The following is a 16,621-nucleotide window of genomic DNA, read 5'->3' as shown; positions in this document are numbered from 1 at the left end:
ATCCTTCCAGGATACTCGGGCCAGGTCGATTAGAAAGGCCTGCTCGCTGAAGTGCTTTATGGAGAGTTTGACAGTGATGAGGGGTGGTCATTTGACCGCAGACACAGGCAATGAGGCAGTGATCGCTGAGATCCTGATTGAAAACAGCGGAGGTGTATTTGGAGGGCAAGTTGGTCAGGATAATGTCAATGAGGGTGCCCATGTTAATGGATTTAGGGTTGTACATGGTGGGTTCCTTGATGATTTGTGTGAGATTGAGGGCATCTAGCTTAGATTGTAGGACTGCCGGGATGATAAGCATATCCCAGTTTAGGTCACCTAACAGAACGAACTGAAGCTAGATGGGGGGCGATCAATTCACAAATGGTGTCCAGGGCACAGCTGGAAGCGGAGGGGGGGGGTCGATAGCAGGCGGCAACAGTGAGAGACTTATTTCTGGAGAGGTTAATTTTTAAAATTAGTTAAAAAGTTCAAACTGTTTGGGTATAGACCTGGAAAGTATGACAGAACTTTTTGCACGCCCAATTTTTCAGTTTTGGATTTGTTAAAAAAGTTTGAAATATCCAATAAATGTTGTTCCACTTCATGATTGTGTCCCACTTGTTGATTCTTCACAAAAAAATACAGTTTTATATCTTTATGTTTGAAGCCTGAAATGTGGCAAAAGGTCGCAAAGTTCAAGGGGGGCGAATACTTTCGCAAGGCACTGTAGATATTTCTACTGTATTATTGATTGTGTTTGTTTGTTTATTCCATGTGTAACTCTGTTGTTGTATGTGTCGAACTGCTTTGCTTCATCTTGGCCAGGTCGCAGTTGCAAATGAGAACTTGTTCTCAACAAGCCTACCTGGTTAAATAAAGGTGAAATAAATAAATAAAAACTTCCGACTTCAGCTGTATCTTTACTTTTACTCAAGTATGAAAATTGGGTATTTTTTCCACCACTGTATACGAGTAGTTTAATCACTGCTATTGTGCCTGCTTTATAAACCGTTTGTTTATGCAATTGACATTGTAATCAATAACTAATGCAGATTAATATTGCCATTATGTTAAGCCTGCCCATGCAAGAATGAATGGGAAAACCATTGCAGTTTACCATGCCATGATACTTCCTTTTTGTGTAATACCACATTTCTGTACAGGGATGGTGATTATCACTGAGCTGGCTTTATGTGGAGAGGAAGAATTTAAATTCATGTGTTGGATGTTACATGTTCAATATAACTACAAGTCTAAGGCATATACTGTAACAAGTACTCCACCCTGATCTGCTTAATTAACAAAACCAAACTGACACTTTAATTTTAAACTCTGAAATAAACTGCATTTCCTTGGGTCTGCATTGTAACTGTACAATATTGAGGTAAACAAGTCATATTTAAATACAATACACTTAAAGTACAATATGTGATGACAAAATAACAAACCTTGGATTAAAAACAACCCAAACTGCACAGGAAGGCACAACATACAGTGGCAAGAAAAAGTATGTGAACCCTTTGGAATTATCTGGATTTCTGAATAAATTGGTCATAAAATTAGATCAGATTTTCATCTAAGTCACAACGACAGACAAACACAGTCTGCTTAAACTAATAACACACAAATTATATTGAATACATCATTTAAACATTCACAGTCTAGGTTGGAAAAAGTATGTGAACCCCTAGGCTAATGACTTCTCCAAAAGCTATTTGGAGTCAGGAGTCCAATCAATGAGACGAGATTGGAGATGTTGGTTAGAGCTGCCTTGCCCTATAAAAACACTTGCAAAATTTGAATTTGCTATTCACAAGACGCATTGTCTGATGTGAACCATGCCTCAAACAAAAGAGATCTCAGAAGACCTAATATTAAGAATTGTTGACTTGCATTAAACTGAAAAGGGTTACAAAAGAATCTCTAAAAGCCATGATGTTCATCAGTCCACGGTAAGACAAATTGTCTGTAAATGGAGAAAGTTCAGCACTGTTGCTACTTTCCCTAGGAGTGCAAAGATGACTGCAAGAGCACAGCGTAGAATGCTCAATAAGGTTAAGAAGAATCCTAGAGTGTCAGCTAAAAAGACTTACAAAAATATCTGGAACATGCTAACATCTCTGTTGACGAGTCTACAATACGTAAAACACTAAACAAGAATGGTGTTCATGGGAGGACACCACGGAAGAAGCCACTAATGTCCAAAAAAAAACACATTGCTGCACGTCTGAAGTTCGCAAAAGAGCATCTGGATGTTCCACAGCGCTACTGGCAAAATATTCTGTGGACAGATGAAACTAGAGTTGTTTGGAAGGAACACACAACACTATTTGTGGAAAAAAAAGGCACAGTACACCAACATCAAAACCTCATCCCAACTCTAAAGTATGGTGGAGGGAGCATCATGGTTTGGAGCTGCTTGGCTGCCTCAGGGCCTGGACAGCTTGCTATCATCGACGAAAAATGTATTCCCAAGTTTAGCAAGACATTCTGCAGGAGAATGTAAGGCTATCTGTCTGCCAATTGAAGCTCAACAGAAGTTGGGTGATGCAACAGGACAACGACGTAAAACACAGAAGTAAATCAACAACAGAATGACTTCATCAGAAGATTGAGATGCTGTGGCATAACCTCAAGAGAGCAGTTCACACCAGACATCCCAAGAATATTGCTGAACTGAAACAGTTTTGTAAAGAGGAATAGTTAAAAAATTCTCCTCCTGACCGTTGTGCAGGTCTGATCCACAACTACAGAAAACGTTTGCTTGAGGTTATGCTGCCAAAGGAGGGTCAACCAGTTATTAAATCCAAGGGTTCACATACTTTTTCCACACTGCACTGTGAATGTTTACACGATGTTCAATAAAGACATGAAAAAGTATAATTGTTTGTGTGTTATTAGTTTAAGCAGAATGTGTTTGTCTATTGTTGTGACCTGGATGAAGATCAGATAAAAATGTATAACCAATTGATGCAGAAGTCCAGGTAATTCCAAAGGGTTCACATACTTTTTCTTGCCACTGTATATGGCTGTTTAATATATAACAAGTCTCTACATAGGGACAGTCTGGAACAGAATGCAGCAGGGCTATGGAGTCAGCATAATAGGGCCGGGAGGCATAAATGGTACCTCATCCTCCTCTATGGCTATAAACCTCATGTCATGTAGGACCAGCCTGAGGATCTCTGTCATGGCCGGATACACCGCTGAGGATTTTCCCATCTGTGAAGAGTCAAAACAGCTGTTTATACCCCTTTAAACTACTGTTGTTAAAAGGCAGAACGCTACATCATCTAGTATTCTACCTTGGTGAAAGCCTTGATGGTGCGCTCCAGGAAAGCAGCCTCCACCTCTTCTGGTATTGTGAGAACATGAGCCATACAGTCCAGAATGCACATCAACATCTCCCTGGGAGCCTGGAGGGGATGTGGTCAAATAGAATACAGCTTTATTGTTGATTGAGAATGTGTCTTGTGCCTTTCCGAACACCCCCAGAAACTGTGGGCCTTTTGTGGGGAACAATTATGGGGGGTTTAAGTGCCTTGCTCAAGGGCACAAGGTAGGAGATGGTACATGGGATCAGAGACCAACAGCCAAAGCCCGGGGCTTTCGGCTGCTCTAACCTCTAGGCAACTGCTGCACCCAAATTAATAGGTTAACTGAACAGAAGTAGTCAGTAGATTCACACAGTATTTAGCAAGTCCAAGTTTTCTGTGTTAGATCATAGGATTGGGCCCAGAATGAGAAGCCCTGAGGTGGCCTACAATAAGTGCTGCTGACCTGGTCCAGTGGTTTGAAGACAGCCTCTGGGTTTGCAGGGTCACTGTCGTTAAGGTCCAGTTTCTGTACATCTCTGACGGAGATGACTGGCTCCTTCAGCTGCTCCAGCCAGGTCCACATCAGCCCAGAGAGCACAAATGGGTCCTTCTCTAATGTACACAGCCTCTCCCACGCCCCTCCCATGTTTAACCCAGACTGCAAACAGATACAAAATAGGCAATCATTGCCACCCAAGCAAACAAAAGGCCTACTGGAGTTCACCTAATGGCACTGCAGTATCAAAAAGGAAAATCAAACCTATATGAATTTCCTTTATGTACAAATGTAGTTGTCAGATAAGGTTTAGGTAAACATGATTTGTCAATTGTGCTATGTTACTCTATAAGTACCATTACACATGTAATAATAATATTTTAGTATTGAGGAATATAGGTATATTGTATGGACAGTATTTATATATTTTTTTTAACTATGCGATTAAATGTCGAGTTCCTACCTGCCAGGCGTGGAGTTTCTCCAAGTGTTCGTCCTCTCCATCCAGCTCCAGATCCACCGCCAGGGCCTGGGCCACCAGCACCCGCCTGGCCTCCTTGGACAGCTCTGTCTGGATGGTGATGAAGGGCACCTCTGACTCCTCTATCTGAAACACCTGGGACACATTCCCATTGTTCACTAACTTCTCCCTCTGCTTCTTCCTCCACCTAAAAAACATGCTGCCAAACGTTTTCTGCTTAGGGTGGCACTCATACTCGCTGCTCTGGCAGGCTTTCTGCCTCTTCTTTAGGAGTGGGGATCCCTCCGCCAGGCTCTTCTGCTCCCAGAGGGACCCATGGGGAAAGAATCCATTTTGGGAGCTGTACGTGGTGGTGATGGGACTGACCGTGGCCAGGGTTCTATGCAGGGAGGTCAGGGAGGGAGAACAGGCCACAGGCAAGTTGCTAGCGGATAGAAAGTTGGAGAGAGGTTGGGTCAGCAGGTGGAGTTCAGAGCCTAGCCTCTGTACGTCCGACTCGCTGTAGCTCAGGCTCTTGCGGTGGTAGAAGAGGGCCGGTTCGTTAGCGTGTCGGTGTTTGGTTGGGGGTCCCGGTAAGCGGGGCCGGTCCCCCATGCTGCCTCCGCCGAAGCTACCCTTGGTGAAGCCAAAGTCGTAGTAGCGCTCGAACTCCACCTCCTCCTCGGCGGTCATGTCATTGACGTCCAGCATGTCCTCCTCGATTACCTGACGGTGCTCAGCGATGTCCAGCAGCAGCTTGCAGATCACATGGATGATCTTGGGCAGGTGCCTGAGCTCCCGTCGCTCATAGCCGTGCAGCATGTGTCTCTGGCGGGTCAGGAACTGGGACAGGGTGACTGGGTTAGTACTGGGCTCAGCGCAGGAGAAAATACTCCTGATGGGGACCAGGAACTGGGCAAACTCCCGCACGCAATACAGCTGACCTCTGGTCTGGATGGAGTTGGGACGTTTAGAACGTACAAACACGATGGCCTGGTCAGCGGTCATCCTCGTGGCGAAGACCAGGTAACACGCTAACAACACACCTGAGAGAAGACACAGCCAAAACCATCAGCGTTAGGGTCAGTCGCGACCACAAAGCATAGTCATTTTGATTACTGTGACTGTCAAACTTTTTTGAGCTATACTACATTACCTGTTCTTCCCAGACCAGCATGACAGTGGACAGACATTTTCCCCTCCTGCATCGCAAAGGACATGACTTTCACCATGTCCAGGATGGATGTGAGGGAGGCCACCCCGTAGTCATTCCATCCAAAGTTATAGAAATATACTGGAGTATAAGGACAGTCATTATTTAACCATTCTCATGGTAAGTTTGCCTTTGGCTTCTTTAGTTTTCCTCATTGTAGAGAAATAGTCATAAACTTACTGTCATTCTCCATGAACACCTCAGGTCGGTAGGAGAATCCACTCTCTGGTTCCAGTGTGTTGGGACCACAGCTGGCGTGTTCCCCTGGTCTCTGCAGGTTTATCACCGTCTTTAGGCCACATCTACACACACACACTGAATTAGGAATCTATTATTTTATCTTTACTAGCTGTATTGAACTGATTTATGAGGACAGTAAACCCTGAAATAGTACATCTATTAAATTACCTTTTAAATTGGTCAATGATGTTGTACTTTTCTATTAATGCAGTAGAGGGCCTGGCCATGGCAAGAAGGTTCTCTGTGACCCTAAAAAGAAAGGCATGCTTCTGCATAAAATGTATGGGTATAATTCACTTACATTCAACATACACATTTTCATAGAGCCTTTCTGATTCCTACCAGGAGGAATAGAGGCCTTTGATGGCTTGCTTGTCCTCGCTCCAGCGGTCAGGGTCCTCATATTTGCAGTTCAGACCTCCACACCCTATGGAGCACTGTGTGGCTCCAGGTATGACATGACGTATCACCTCCCCGACCAACGTGTAATTCGCCCGGGGGGTCCTGACTGGGAGACACAAGGAGGATTGGGGTTTTTATAGGCGAGATGAGGGGTGATATCAAGGGTGGTGGGATGGTGGTGTTTGTAGAATATCGTCCTCTGTCACTTCAACCATCTGACCTCAGCAGTTTCCGCTCAGAATTATATTTTGTTGCAGTCTGCTTGTAGAGACATATTGGAAAGAACTGATACATTCAATGGACTACCATACAGGTAAAGCATACACTACATCGTTTCTTCTTTCTGAATCAAACTGCAGAATCAACATCTGTGATTGGATTAGCACATTGTAAATAAGTAGTGTCAAGCTTAACTATGAGGTGTTCACAATGTAAAGAAGTAGTGTCAAGCTTAAGTATGAGGTGTTCACAATGTAAAGAAGTAGTATTAAGCTTAAGTATGAGGTGTTCAGCCATTTACAGCTAGCTAATCTGTCTGGCACACTCCACCAGACGTAACCGAATTACTGGAAAAATAGCAACACAAAAAACTATTTCAACTTTTCATACATACTGAACAATTTGTTTTGTTGACAGTATATATTATCCTCTATGATATAGTATAGGCATACCTGACTCCATGAAGCGGTAGGGGACTCCACTGCTTGTCTGAGGGTGGAGTACTAGAGGACGGAATACTCAGGCAGACATCCACTGCCATGGCAGTGCCTTTGGCATGCGCACACACACACAAAGATAAAAACCTAATCACATGAACAAAGTAACAGCAACCTCAAAATAGTAAAATAAAGTATCCTCAGCACTTACACCTGCAGTAACAAGGATGTGGAGCTAGTGATCGTCAGCATCTTCAGACATCAACCTAAAACGACTCCACATGTCCACGTTGGACCACAGACAGCAGTCTGCTCAGATGCTTTAAATCTAAGCTTTAGTCTTCCTGCACCACCACGGGTCTTCAGTTAATCAGCCTGGATTATCTCTGGAAAGTAGGGTTTGGCAACGACACCATCTACTGCATTTGTTATGCTCATCTCTGGACTGGCAGTGCCATGTATCTCACCAGGAACAGGTATTTTGATCCATGGAAATACAGCATCCTGGGCTGCCTTCGTTGAGAGGAGTCAGAGAAAGGAGGACCATCAGAGGTGTAGGTTGAACCGTGGCATGGCTCTGGACGCTAAGACACCTCCCTGGACGCTCCTCTTCTCTCATCCTTAGTCATGTACTGTACCTCCCTCAGGAGAAAGAGCAGTAAATCTATTCCTGACTCCTGGATTAACCCACTAATCTCATTACTGTACAAATAGGTTCAACAGGCAAAAGCCCCAGTGGCCACTCCACCTCCCAATAGAGCAAAAATGACTGGTCATCTCTGACCATGTAGATTTGAACTCCCTTCAGTTCATAACCACACTGAGATAACACTTGTTAGTAATTTCATTACGGTCTTCGGATCAATCATCCAGAGATATCATGTGATCAGAAATCAATACATCCAATGTATAGTATGTTTACACCAAAATATGAACCGTAATCTCATTGAGTCATTCAGGGTGCTATGCTGCACTGTATATCAATCCTACACACAAATAAAATCTTATGGTACTTTTTTTTGTTGATGGAATTAAAAACCAAAGTGAAGCAACTGTCATTGACTGTGATATCCAGGTTCAGACACTGTAGAGAAGATTGAGTCGATCCTATTCAGGTAAGGGGCAGGACCTGAATGAAATAGGAAGCACAGTGTCAAGTTTGATCATGATTTGCTTACCTGAGGTACTTGAAAGCTGATTATGGAGCCGTCTAAGAAGGGAAAGATAGACACTGACGCATCTCAGGCCATTCTGAAACAATGAATGGTAATTGGGAAGGGAAAGTGTCCTTGAGGTCCCTCTGGTAAGATAGAACCTTCTGGTAGGGTAGAACATGTTGCTTACAATGGCTTTCAAAACAGATGATTGATGAACGTGTGACATGGTAAGGAGGATAAATTGATTAGCGGATTGACAGTCCTGCACTTAACTGATTCTGTTGTTCATGAAGGATTTAAAGTTACTGTAACCTCTTGTATTATCTGATCAGCTCAGTACTTCAGTCTAGTTGAATCCTCTGAGGGCACAACGCATATTTTATTTGGTAACACTTTACATAGATTTTTATTGTGTAGTTACACTGTAATGACTCTAGTAACATTATATTACTGTGCTGTTGTATTGTGCGGTTGCAACCACAGTGAAACAAAGACTCCCCCTACGTAAATTGTGACTAAATTCTACTCCTTTTCAGCTTAATTGTACTCTTTTGTAAAGACATCTAATTGTGTAGGAGTCTTACATAACAGAGGGTGATACTACATGGCCTCTGGATGAGAGGATAGTGTTGAGAAGATTAGCCTGGCCTGATGAATGAGATCATAGTGTGGGACAACTGTCCAGGCAGGCCTAACCAGGGACAGACACAATAACTAAATTAACGTCTAGAAACAACCTCTAGTCCATCCTCCTAGACACTTAATCTAGATCTGAATTATTTTGCTAAGTAAACAAAAACTGCATCCCTTTACAGAAACAGGAGATCGGCTCGTGCCCTATTGGCCGTTCTGGCTCAGACAAGGCTAGGAGTACGCTCCGATAGCTGGGGGGTTACCGTGGTTGCCTGCAGAGGAGAAACATTGACCCGATGGCTCCATCACCTGGCTACAAAGGGCAGTGACAGGAAAGGATTCCAGAGCAGTAAAATAGAATGAATCCTCACTTTGGTCATAACGCAGCTCAGATTGCAATATGTCAACAATTTCACCTAATAAAAGGAGTCACATCAATGTATATAATTCAAATCTTTTAATTTCATTCGATCTTGTTCTTACTTCCCTCCAAGTTACATAAGGAACCATAGTGTTCTAAAAGTCAACATACAGTATAAATTGAATTCAAAATGTAAAATAACAAATGCACATAAGGAACTGTGCCTTTCACAACCAACAGTACCGTATCAAGTGAAACAGCATCATGATAAAGGTAATAGAATCACAAAATGTATTTATACTGTAATATTATTACGCCACGTAGGGTGAGAGAACAATATGGGTTAACTCAACCAATAAAGGACCAACTTAATATCACATATTATAATGAGCTGTTACCTCAATGTGACACAGCACAATATCCTGTGGTGGAGTAAATCAAGTCTAATTACTGAATGGAATCTTAAAATTATTTGGCATCTGACCATAGAAGCACATAATGCCCACTGCCTGAGAGCTGCCTGAGAGATACCGAGCAGGTACAAGTTGACTCTAACTATTGATACAGGATAAGATATAGTTGTTTAATGCTAAAGGTTATAAATAGGACTGAGGGTAAGGTAACCTGATTCTAGATCTGTGATTAGGGGCAACTTCTACCTTCACCAAGAGATCCACCAGTCTCTTTCTGGATGAGGTGATCAGTGCTGGTTGTACCGGTCCTGTCTGTCTGTATTTCCTCTCTGATCCCCTCCTTGGCTCTCAGCTTACATGCCAGCACTCCCTTATTTCTTCTTCTTTCTCTGAGGCCCTTTCAGAGAGAGAGAACAAGAGTAGAGAGTGGTTAATGAACAACACACTGACACACCAAAGGTAACCTCTTCTGACAACCTGACAAATCAAATTCAGAGGCCTCGTGGTACTCTAGGACAGAAACCCTGCTACATTGAGATGTTGGGGGCATCTAAACAGTGTGGTTATTTTCCTTTCCTGTCATACAGTCAGAGAGCTGTCCCACCTGCAGATACTGCAGTGGTCTTCCAGATCTTGTGGTTGAGTTTCTCCCCCAGCAGGTAGAGGGGAGCCACGGTGATGGACGACACCCCCAGGAATATCACCAGGCCCATAGGACTCAGACGCTCCATGATGGGGTAGACCCAGATACCAGCCACATGGTGCACCCACAGAACCCTGAGAGAGGGAGGGGGGGTTATAGCAAGATGTCCAAATGTTGTTAAAAGTATCATAACATTCAGTCAAGGAGCGTGGAGGAGTAAGAGGCGGCCTCGAAGAAACAGAGCATTTTTGGTCAATCCACAACAACTTAACAATGTGATTGATAAAACCTTACTTACCATCCCAGATAAAGAACAGCTAAGACAGACAGACCTAGAAGGCCTCTCATCTTGCTGCCATATCTATGAGGCTGAATATACATCTGCAACAGCGCCAATGGCAGGGTGACCGTATGCTGTAAGCAGAGGAAAATAAAGAATGACAGAAAGCAACCCTATCATCATAGTGTAACACATGTCCAACAGGTCATTGCATGTGTTGATAGATTGTGGCCACATAAACAAGGGTATGTCATGTTAGTGTTATAGGCAAGAACTAAAAACAGGCACCACCTGGAATAGATTGAGAAACAATAGGATAGACTGGAGGAATAGAGGAAGAGGTCAGGCCTCTATGTAGTTAGCAATGCCTGCTTGTGAAACACCTACAGCAAGTGTCTGTTAGACTTTTGTAAATCAAATCCAATTGTATTGGTCACATACACATGGTCAGCAGATATTAATTTGAGTGTGGTGAAATGCTTGTGCTTCTAGTTCCGACCGAGCAGTAATATCTAACAAGTAATCTAACAATTTCACAACAACTCCCTTATACACACACACACACACACACAAGTGTAGAGGAATGAATAAGAATATGCACATATAAATATATGGATGAGCATTGGCCAATAGGCAATATGCAGTAGACGGTATAGAATACAGTATATACATATGAGGTGAGTAATGTAGGGTATGTAAATATTATATCAAGTGGCATAGTTTAAAGTGACTAGTGATACATTTATTACATCCAATTTTTAATTATTAAAGTGGCTAGAGATTTGACTCAGTATGTTGGCAGCAGCTTTTCAATGCTCGTGATGGCTGTTTCACAGTCTGATGGCCTTGAGATAGATACTGAAAAACAGCTTCTCGGTCCCAGCTTTGATGCACCTGTACTGACCTCACCTTCTGGATGATAGCGGGGTGAACAGGCGGTGGCTCGGGTGGTTGTTGTCATTGATGATTTTTTTGGCCTTCCCATGGCATCGGGTGCTGTTGGTGTCCTGGAGGGCAGGTAGTTTTCCCCCGGTGATGCGTTGTGCAGACCTCACCACCCTTTGGAGAGTCTTACGGTTGTGGGCGGAGCAGTTGCCGTACCAGGTGGTGATACAGCCCGACAGGATGCTCTCGATTGTGCGTCAGTAAAAGTTTGTGTGTTTTCGGTGACAAGACAAATTTCTTCAGCCACCTGAGGTTGAAGAGGTGCTGTTGCGCCTTCTTGACCACGCTGTCTGTGTGGGTGGACCATTTCAGTTTGTCAGTGATGTGAACACAGAGGGACTTAAAACTTTCCACCTTCTCCATACCTGTCCCGTCGATGTGGACAGGGGGGGGTTCTCCCTCTGCTGTTTCCTGAAGTACATGATCATCTCCTTTGTTTTGTTGACGTTGAGTGAGGGGTTATTTTCCTGACACTACACTCAAAGGGCCCTCACCTCCTCCCTGTAGGCCATCTCATCGTTGATGGTAATCAAGGCTATAACTGTAGTGTCGTCTGCAAACTTGATGATTGAGTTGGAGGCGTGCATGGCCACGCAGTCATGGGTGAATAGGGAGTACAGGAGAGGGCTGAGCACGCACCCTTGTGGGGCCCCAGTGTTGAGGATCAGGGATATCCTTGTCTCATCATGCACCAGTGACTCCTGTGGCGGGCCGGGCGTAGTGCACGCTAACCAAGGTTGCCAGGTGCACGGTGTTTCCTCTGATACATTGGTGCGGCTTGCTTCCGGGTCAGATGCGCGCTGTGTTAAGAAGCAGAGCGGCTTGGTTGGCGTTGTGTATCGGAGGACGCATGTCTTTCAACCTTCGTCTCTCCCGAGCCCATATGGGAGTTGTAGCGATGAGACAAGATAGTAGCTACTAAAACAATTGGATACCATGAAATTGGGGAGAAAAAGGGGTAAAAATTCAACAACAAAAAAAACACACAAAAAAAGAAAATCCAGGACCCAGTTGCACAGGGCGCAGTCAAGACCCAGGGTCTCAACAAGTTTGGAGAGTACTATGGTGTTAAATGTTGAGCTGTAATCGATGAACAGCATTCTTAATAGGTATTCTTCTTGTCCAGATAGATTAGGGCAGTGTGATTGCGTCCTCTGTGGACCTATTGGGGCAGTAAGCAAATTGGAGTGGGTCTAGGGTGTCAGGTAAGGTGGAGGTGATATGCTCCTTGACTAGTCTCTCAAAGCACTTCATGATGATGGAAGTGAGTGTTCCGGGGAGATAGTTGTTTAGCTCAGTTACCTTAGCTCTCTTGGGAACAGGAACAATGGTGGCCCTCTTGAAGCATGTGGGAACAGCAGACTGGGATAGGGATTGATTGAATACGTCCGTAAACACACCTGCCAGCTGGTCTGCGCATGCTCTGAGGACGCGGCTAGGATTGCCGTCTGGGCTGGCAGCCTTGAGTGGGTTAACACGTTTAAATGTTTTACTCACGTTAGCTATGGTGAAGGAGAGCCTGCAGGTTTTGGTAATGGGCCATGTCAGTGGCACTGTATTGTCCTCAAAGCGAGCAAAGAAGTTGTTTAGTTTGTCTGGGAGCAAGACGTCGGTGTCCGCTACGGGGCTGGTTTTCCTTTTGTAATCCGTGATTGACTGTAGACCCTGCCACATACATCTTGTGTCTGAGCCGTTGAATTGCGACTCTACTTTGTCTCTATACTGATGCTTTACTTGTTTGATTGCCTTGCAGAGGGAATAGCTACACTGTTTGTAGTCGGTCATGTTTCCGGTCACCTTGCCATAATTAAAAGCAATGGTTCGCGCTTTCAGTTTTGCGTGAATGCTGTCATAAATCCACGGTTTCTGGTTGGGGAAGGTTTTAATAGTCGCCGTGGGTACAACATCACTGATGCACTTGCTAATAAACTCGCTCACCGAATCAGCGTATACATCAAAAATGTTTGTCTGAGGCCATCCGGAGCATATCCCAATCCACGTGATCGAAGCAATCTTGAAGTGTGGACCAGCGTTGAACAGACCTGAGCACAGGCGTTTCCTGATTTAGTTTCTGTCTATATGCTGGGAACAACAAAAGGGGTGTCGTGGTCAGATTTGCCGAAAGGAGGGCGAGGGAGGGCTTTGTATGCATTGCGGAAGTTAGAGTAGCAATTATCTAGAATGCTGCCAGCCCGGGTCGCGTACTCGATATGCATCAAAAATTTAGGGAGCCATGTTTTCAGATTAGCTTTGTTAAAATCCCCAGCGACAATATGTGGTTTCCAGTTTACATAGGGTCCAATGAAGTGTTTTCAGGGCCGTCGAGGTGTCTGCTTGGGGGAGGGGGGAATACATATCTAATATTATAATCTAAGAGAATTCTCTTGGGAGACAATGCAGTCGGCATTAGATTGTTAGGAATTCTAGGTCAGGTGAACAAAAGGACTTGAGTTCCGGTATGTTGTTATGATCACAACTCTTTAATCATAAGGCATAAACCCCGCCCTTCTTCTTACCAGAGAGATGCTTGTTTCTGTCGGCGCGATGAGTGAAGAAACTGGGTGGCTGTACCGACTCTGATAACGTATCCTGAGTGAGCCATGTTGCCAAGAAACAGAGAACGTTACAATCTCTGATGTCTCTCTGGAAGGCAACTCTTGCTCGAATTTCATCTATCTTGTTGTCAAGAGACTGAACATTGGCGAGTAGTATGCTCGGGTCGCCTACTGGAATCCGATCCATTGTCCTAGGTTTTGGTCCAAACAGAGGATCTGCTTCAGGAAAGTCGTATTCCTGGTCGTAATCTTGGTAAGTTGACATTGCTCTTATATCCAATAGTTCTTCCTGGCTGTATGTAATAAGACTTAAGATTTCCTGGGGTAACAGTGTAAGATATAATACATTAAAAATAAAAAAATACTGCATAGTTTCCTAAGAATGCAAAGCGAGGCGACCAACTGTCAGCGCCATCCTGTACAGCTTGCAATGTGTTAAAAGCAGTTCTGACAAGTTATTCTACTGTTAAAAATGTCAAACTGACAAGGTCTGTACAGTACAGGTGCAGTGGAGACAGAGGCCACAGAGTGAGAGTTGTGTCCATTGTGCTGACAGATTACTAAAGTAGTCTTGATGGCTCAGTTGGTTGGAAAACACTAGCAACACCACATTGTTGTGTGACTGGCTACATTAATTCACGTGAAATGCAACTACAATTGGAAGATCAGAGACTGTTCAAAGCTATGTGAATCTGACCCTATTCAGAAACCACTACCCTTGAATTACTAGGACATGACCTCTTCAAAGAGCCATGTGATACAAAGCCACACTGACCTGCACAGCCAATTGGATACAGCCACATCTTTAATAAAATACATTGGGATCACACAGTCAGTATAAAGTCCACCATGTGCAGAACGTGCAAATGATTGTGACACTTACCATAGCATGGTTCAACCAGATAGGAATAATGTCATCTAGAAACTTTGGAAACACCAGCTCTCTGTTGTAGTGATATATCGACCAGAAGGACAAGAACACAAACTGGGGATTAGAAATGAAGAGAATATGGGTTATTATGTCCAAATACATGTTATCAGTAATGCCAGTTTAGATGTACTGTATATTATACACGTCATAACTGTTGTCAAATGTGCACACACACAAAATATAAATATAGACATTAAAAGGCACTTACTGTCCCAATAGGAAAAGCACAAATAGTGAAAATGGTGTCTCTTAATTTCACTAGGAGGAGAGGTACACCACACCTCAAATTTTTGGATGGCAATATCAGGTGGATAATGTCAATCAAAACAACGAGTCCGAAGAACACTGTCTGCAAAACCTTCGGGAAAATGATGCAGAAATGGTTAGACTACCATTACTTAGGCATTACTTAGGCTGTCTTATCTGTTCTGTTAGCCTCTAGCAATATGGCTATATAAACACAGCAATGTAATTATATAATTGTCTCACTTGGCTCGAAGCCACAGGAAGGTAAATAATGATGTAGGGTAATACAATAACGCGAATGTGTAAACTATTTCTAACATAACATAGCCACCAACCACACTCACCAGATTGAGGAAAGTCAGATATTTCCAGCGGCCTCCATATGTTTTAGCTCCTGGATGGCCCTGTGTGACTTTCAATGAGCAATTCGCCGATAAGGTAAAGACATACCATGAAAATATTACTACATGAATGAGGAGATATGATCCCCATGACATGGTCGTAGCCATTTTGACAGCTTTTGAGCTTCCGCACAGATAGAACAATGAGCCAGATATTTCACCGGATGTATAAATGTGAAGCATCCGGTTGCCGTGTCCACTCTCTACCATATGATGACGAGAGGAAGCCCAGTGGCCGGCAATGGGAGAAGATGGATTATGGCTGACATTCTGTTAATTTTCTCATCGAGGAAACATTTGATTTCAATATAATTTTCTGTTTCCTAAACTAGAATATGTTACAAACAGAGTGGACTATGTTTTGTAGAGTTTACCCTTTGCCAAAGTTCGAAAATTGCTAGGGCAAATTGAGTTATTGCATACGTGCAATTCACAAAATCGGCGTTCCCTAACGGAAATATGCAAATGCATGCTAGAACGCACCAATAGGATATCGCTAGCCCGTGCTTGGCTCTTCCCACCTCCCTGTTTTAAATAATAATTTTGAGGTGGGGGGGCAGATCAGCTTTAATACTGCAAATAGATTGTAGCTTCCAACAATGTAATTGTCTGCATCAAGTCCAATACCCCACATCTGTACATACATACATACATGCATACATACATACATACATACATACATACATACATACATACATACATACATACATACATGCATGCATACATACATATAAATACACCTATGTAGGTATATATACATATCTTTAAATATATATATATATACATATGTCCTTTATTACCCTCCAACCCCAATCACCCATCCCAAAATTGGAGCAAACTAGTGAACAACAACGCTTAGGACTGTATTTTCAGTTTATACATAGTGTAACGACCCTGGGTTAATAAGCTCGGAAATCGACCCTGCCGCTTTTGCGGCACTGTTGATAGCGCGCCGGCCCTCGGGATCGAACGTCGAGGGTTCGAGACCTGCTCCCTGCTGTTTCATTACAATACTATATACATTTTATGGACACAGTCTATTTTACAATAGTTTTATTTTGTTTGTTTTTAACTCTTGTCCTTCCTCTACCCTCAATCTCTCCCATATATTTATGATCTCCATCCAGTTTAATTTCTATTTGCCATATCTTTCAAACTGTGCTCTTTCAAATAAGTTATTAAATACAAAATAAAATAGTAACACAATAAAATAAAATAACCCCCGAATCAATGTGTGGGGGTACAGGTTGGTCGAGGTAATTGCAAATAGTCCGGGTAGCAATTTGATGA

The 16,621-nt window shown here is 43.2% G+C and overlaps 2 protein-coding genes across 2 annotated transcripts; both read right to left on the bottom strand.

Annotated features, from left to right (window-relative positions):
- Positions 1 to 906: 906 nt before the first annotated feature.
- On the bottom strand, positions 907 to 6,244 carry LOC135527424 (protein tyrosine phosphatase domain-containing protein 1-like; the record flags this gene model as incomplete). Its single annotated transcript, XM_064955961.1, has 8 exons — positions 907 to 3,204; positions 3,288 to 3,398; positions 3,763 to 3,957; positions 4,259 to 5,301; positions 5,412 to 5,549; positions 5,649 to 5,770; positions 5,877 to 5,957; positions 6,051 to 6,244. Coding segments are annotated over 8 exons (2,019 nt in total), but the record flags the coding sequence as incomplete, so codon positions are not given.
- A 2,754-nt stretch (positions 6,245 to 8,998) lies between these two features.
- LOC135527972 (androgen-dependent TFPI-regulating protein-like) lies at positions 8,999 to 15,493 on the bottom strand. The gene is made up of 6 exons (XM_064956681.1): positions 15,275 to 15,493; positions 14,893 to 15,042; positions 14,637 to 14,738; positions 10,272 to 10,387; positions 9,935 to 10,107; positions 8,999 to 9,727 (listed from the first exon to the last, which is right to left on the bottom strand). Exons 1-6 carry the CDS (start codon positions 15,437 to 15,439, stop codon positions 9,702 to 9,704), a joined length of 732 nt encoding a protein of 243 aa, XP_064812753.1. The 5' UTR covers positions 15,440 to 15,493; the 3' UTR covers positions 8,999 to 9,701.
- Positions 15,494 to 16,621: the final 1,128 nt, after the last annotated feature.

Source organism: Oncorhynchus masou, chromosome 33 (genome assembly GCF_036934945.1).
Source record: "Oncorhynchus masou masou isolate Uvic2021 chromosome 33, UVic_Omas_1.1, whole genome shotgun sequence".
Lineage (NCBI taxonomy): Eukaryota > Metazoa > Chordata > Actinopteri > Salmoniformes > Salmonidae > Oncorhynchus > Oncorhynchus masou.
The sequence above is the reverse complement of the archived record's forward strand: the minus strand, read 5'-3'. Positions and strand labels throughout refer to the sequence as shown.

Bases quoted from the DNA above. Each gene is read 5' to 3' on its own strand.
- LOC135527972 (XM_064956681.1), bottom strand. From the start codon at position 15,439: ATGGCTACGACCATGTCATGGGGATCATATCTCCTCATTCATGTAGTA. The intron at 10,388-14,636 runs GTAAGTGTCACA...CTCTGCTTACAG, and splicing joins TCTGGTTGAACCATGCTATG to CATACGGTCACCCTGCCATT. The intron at 9,728-9,934 runs GTGGGACAGCTC...TCTCTCTGAAAG, and splicing joins GACCACTGCAGTATCTGCAG to GGCCTCAGAGAAAGAAGAAG.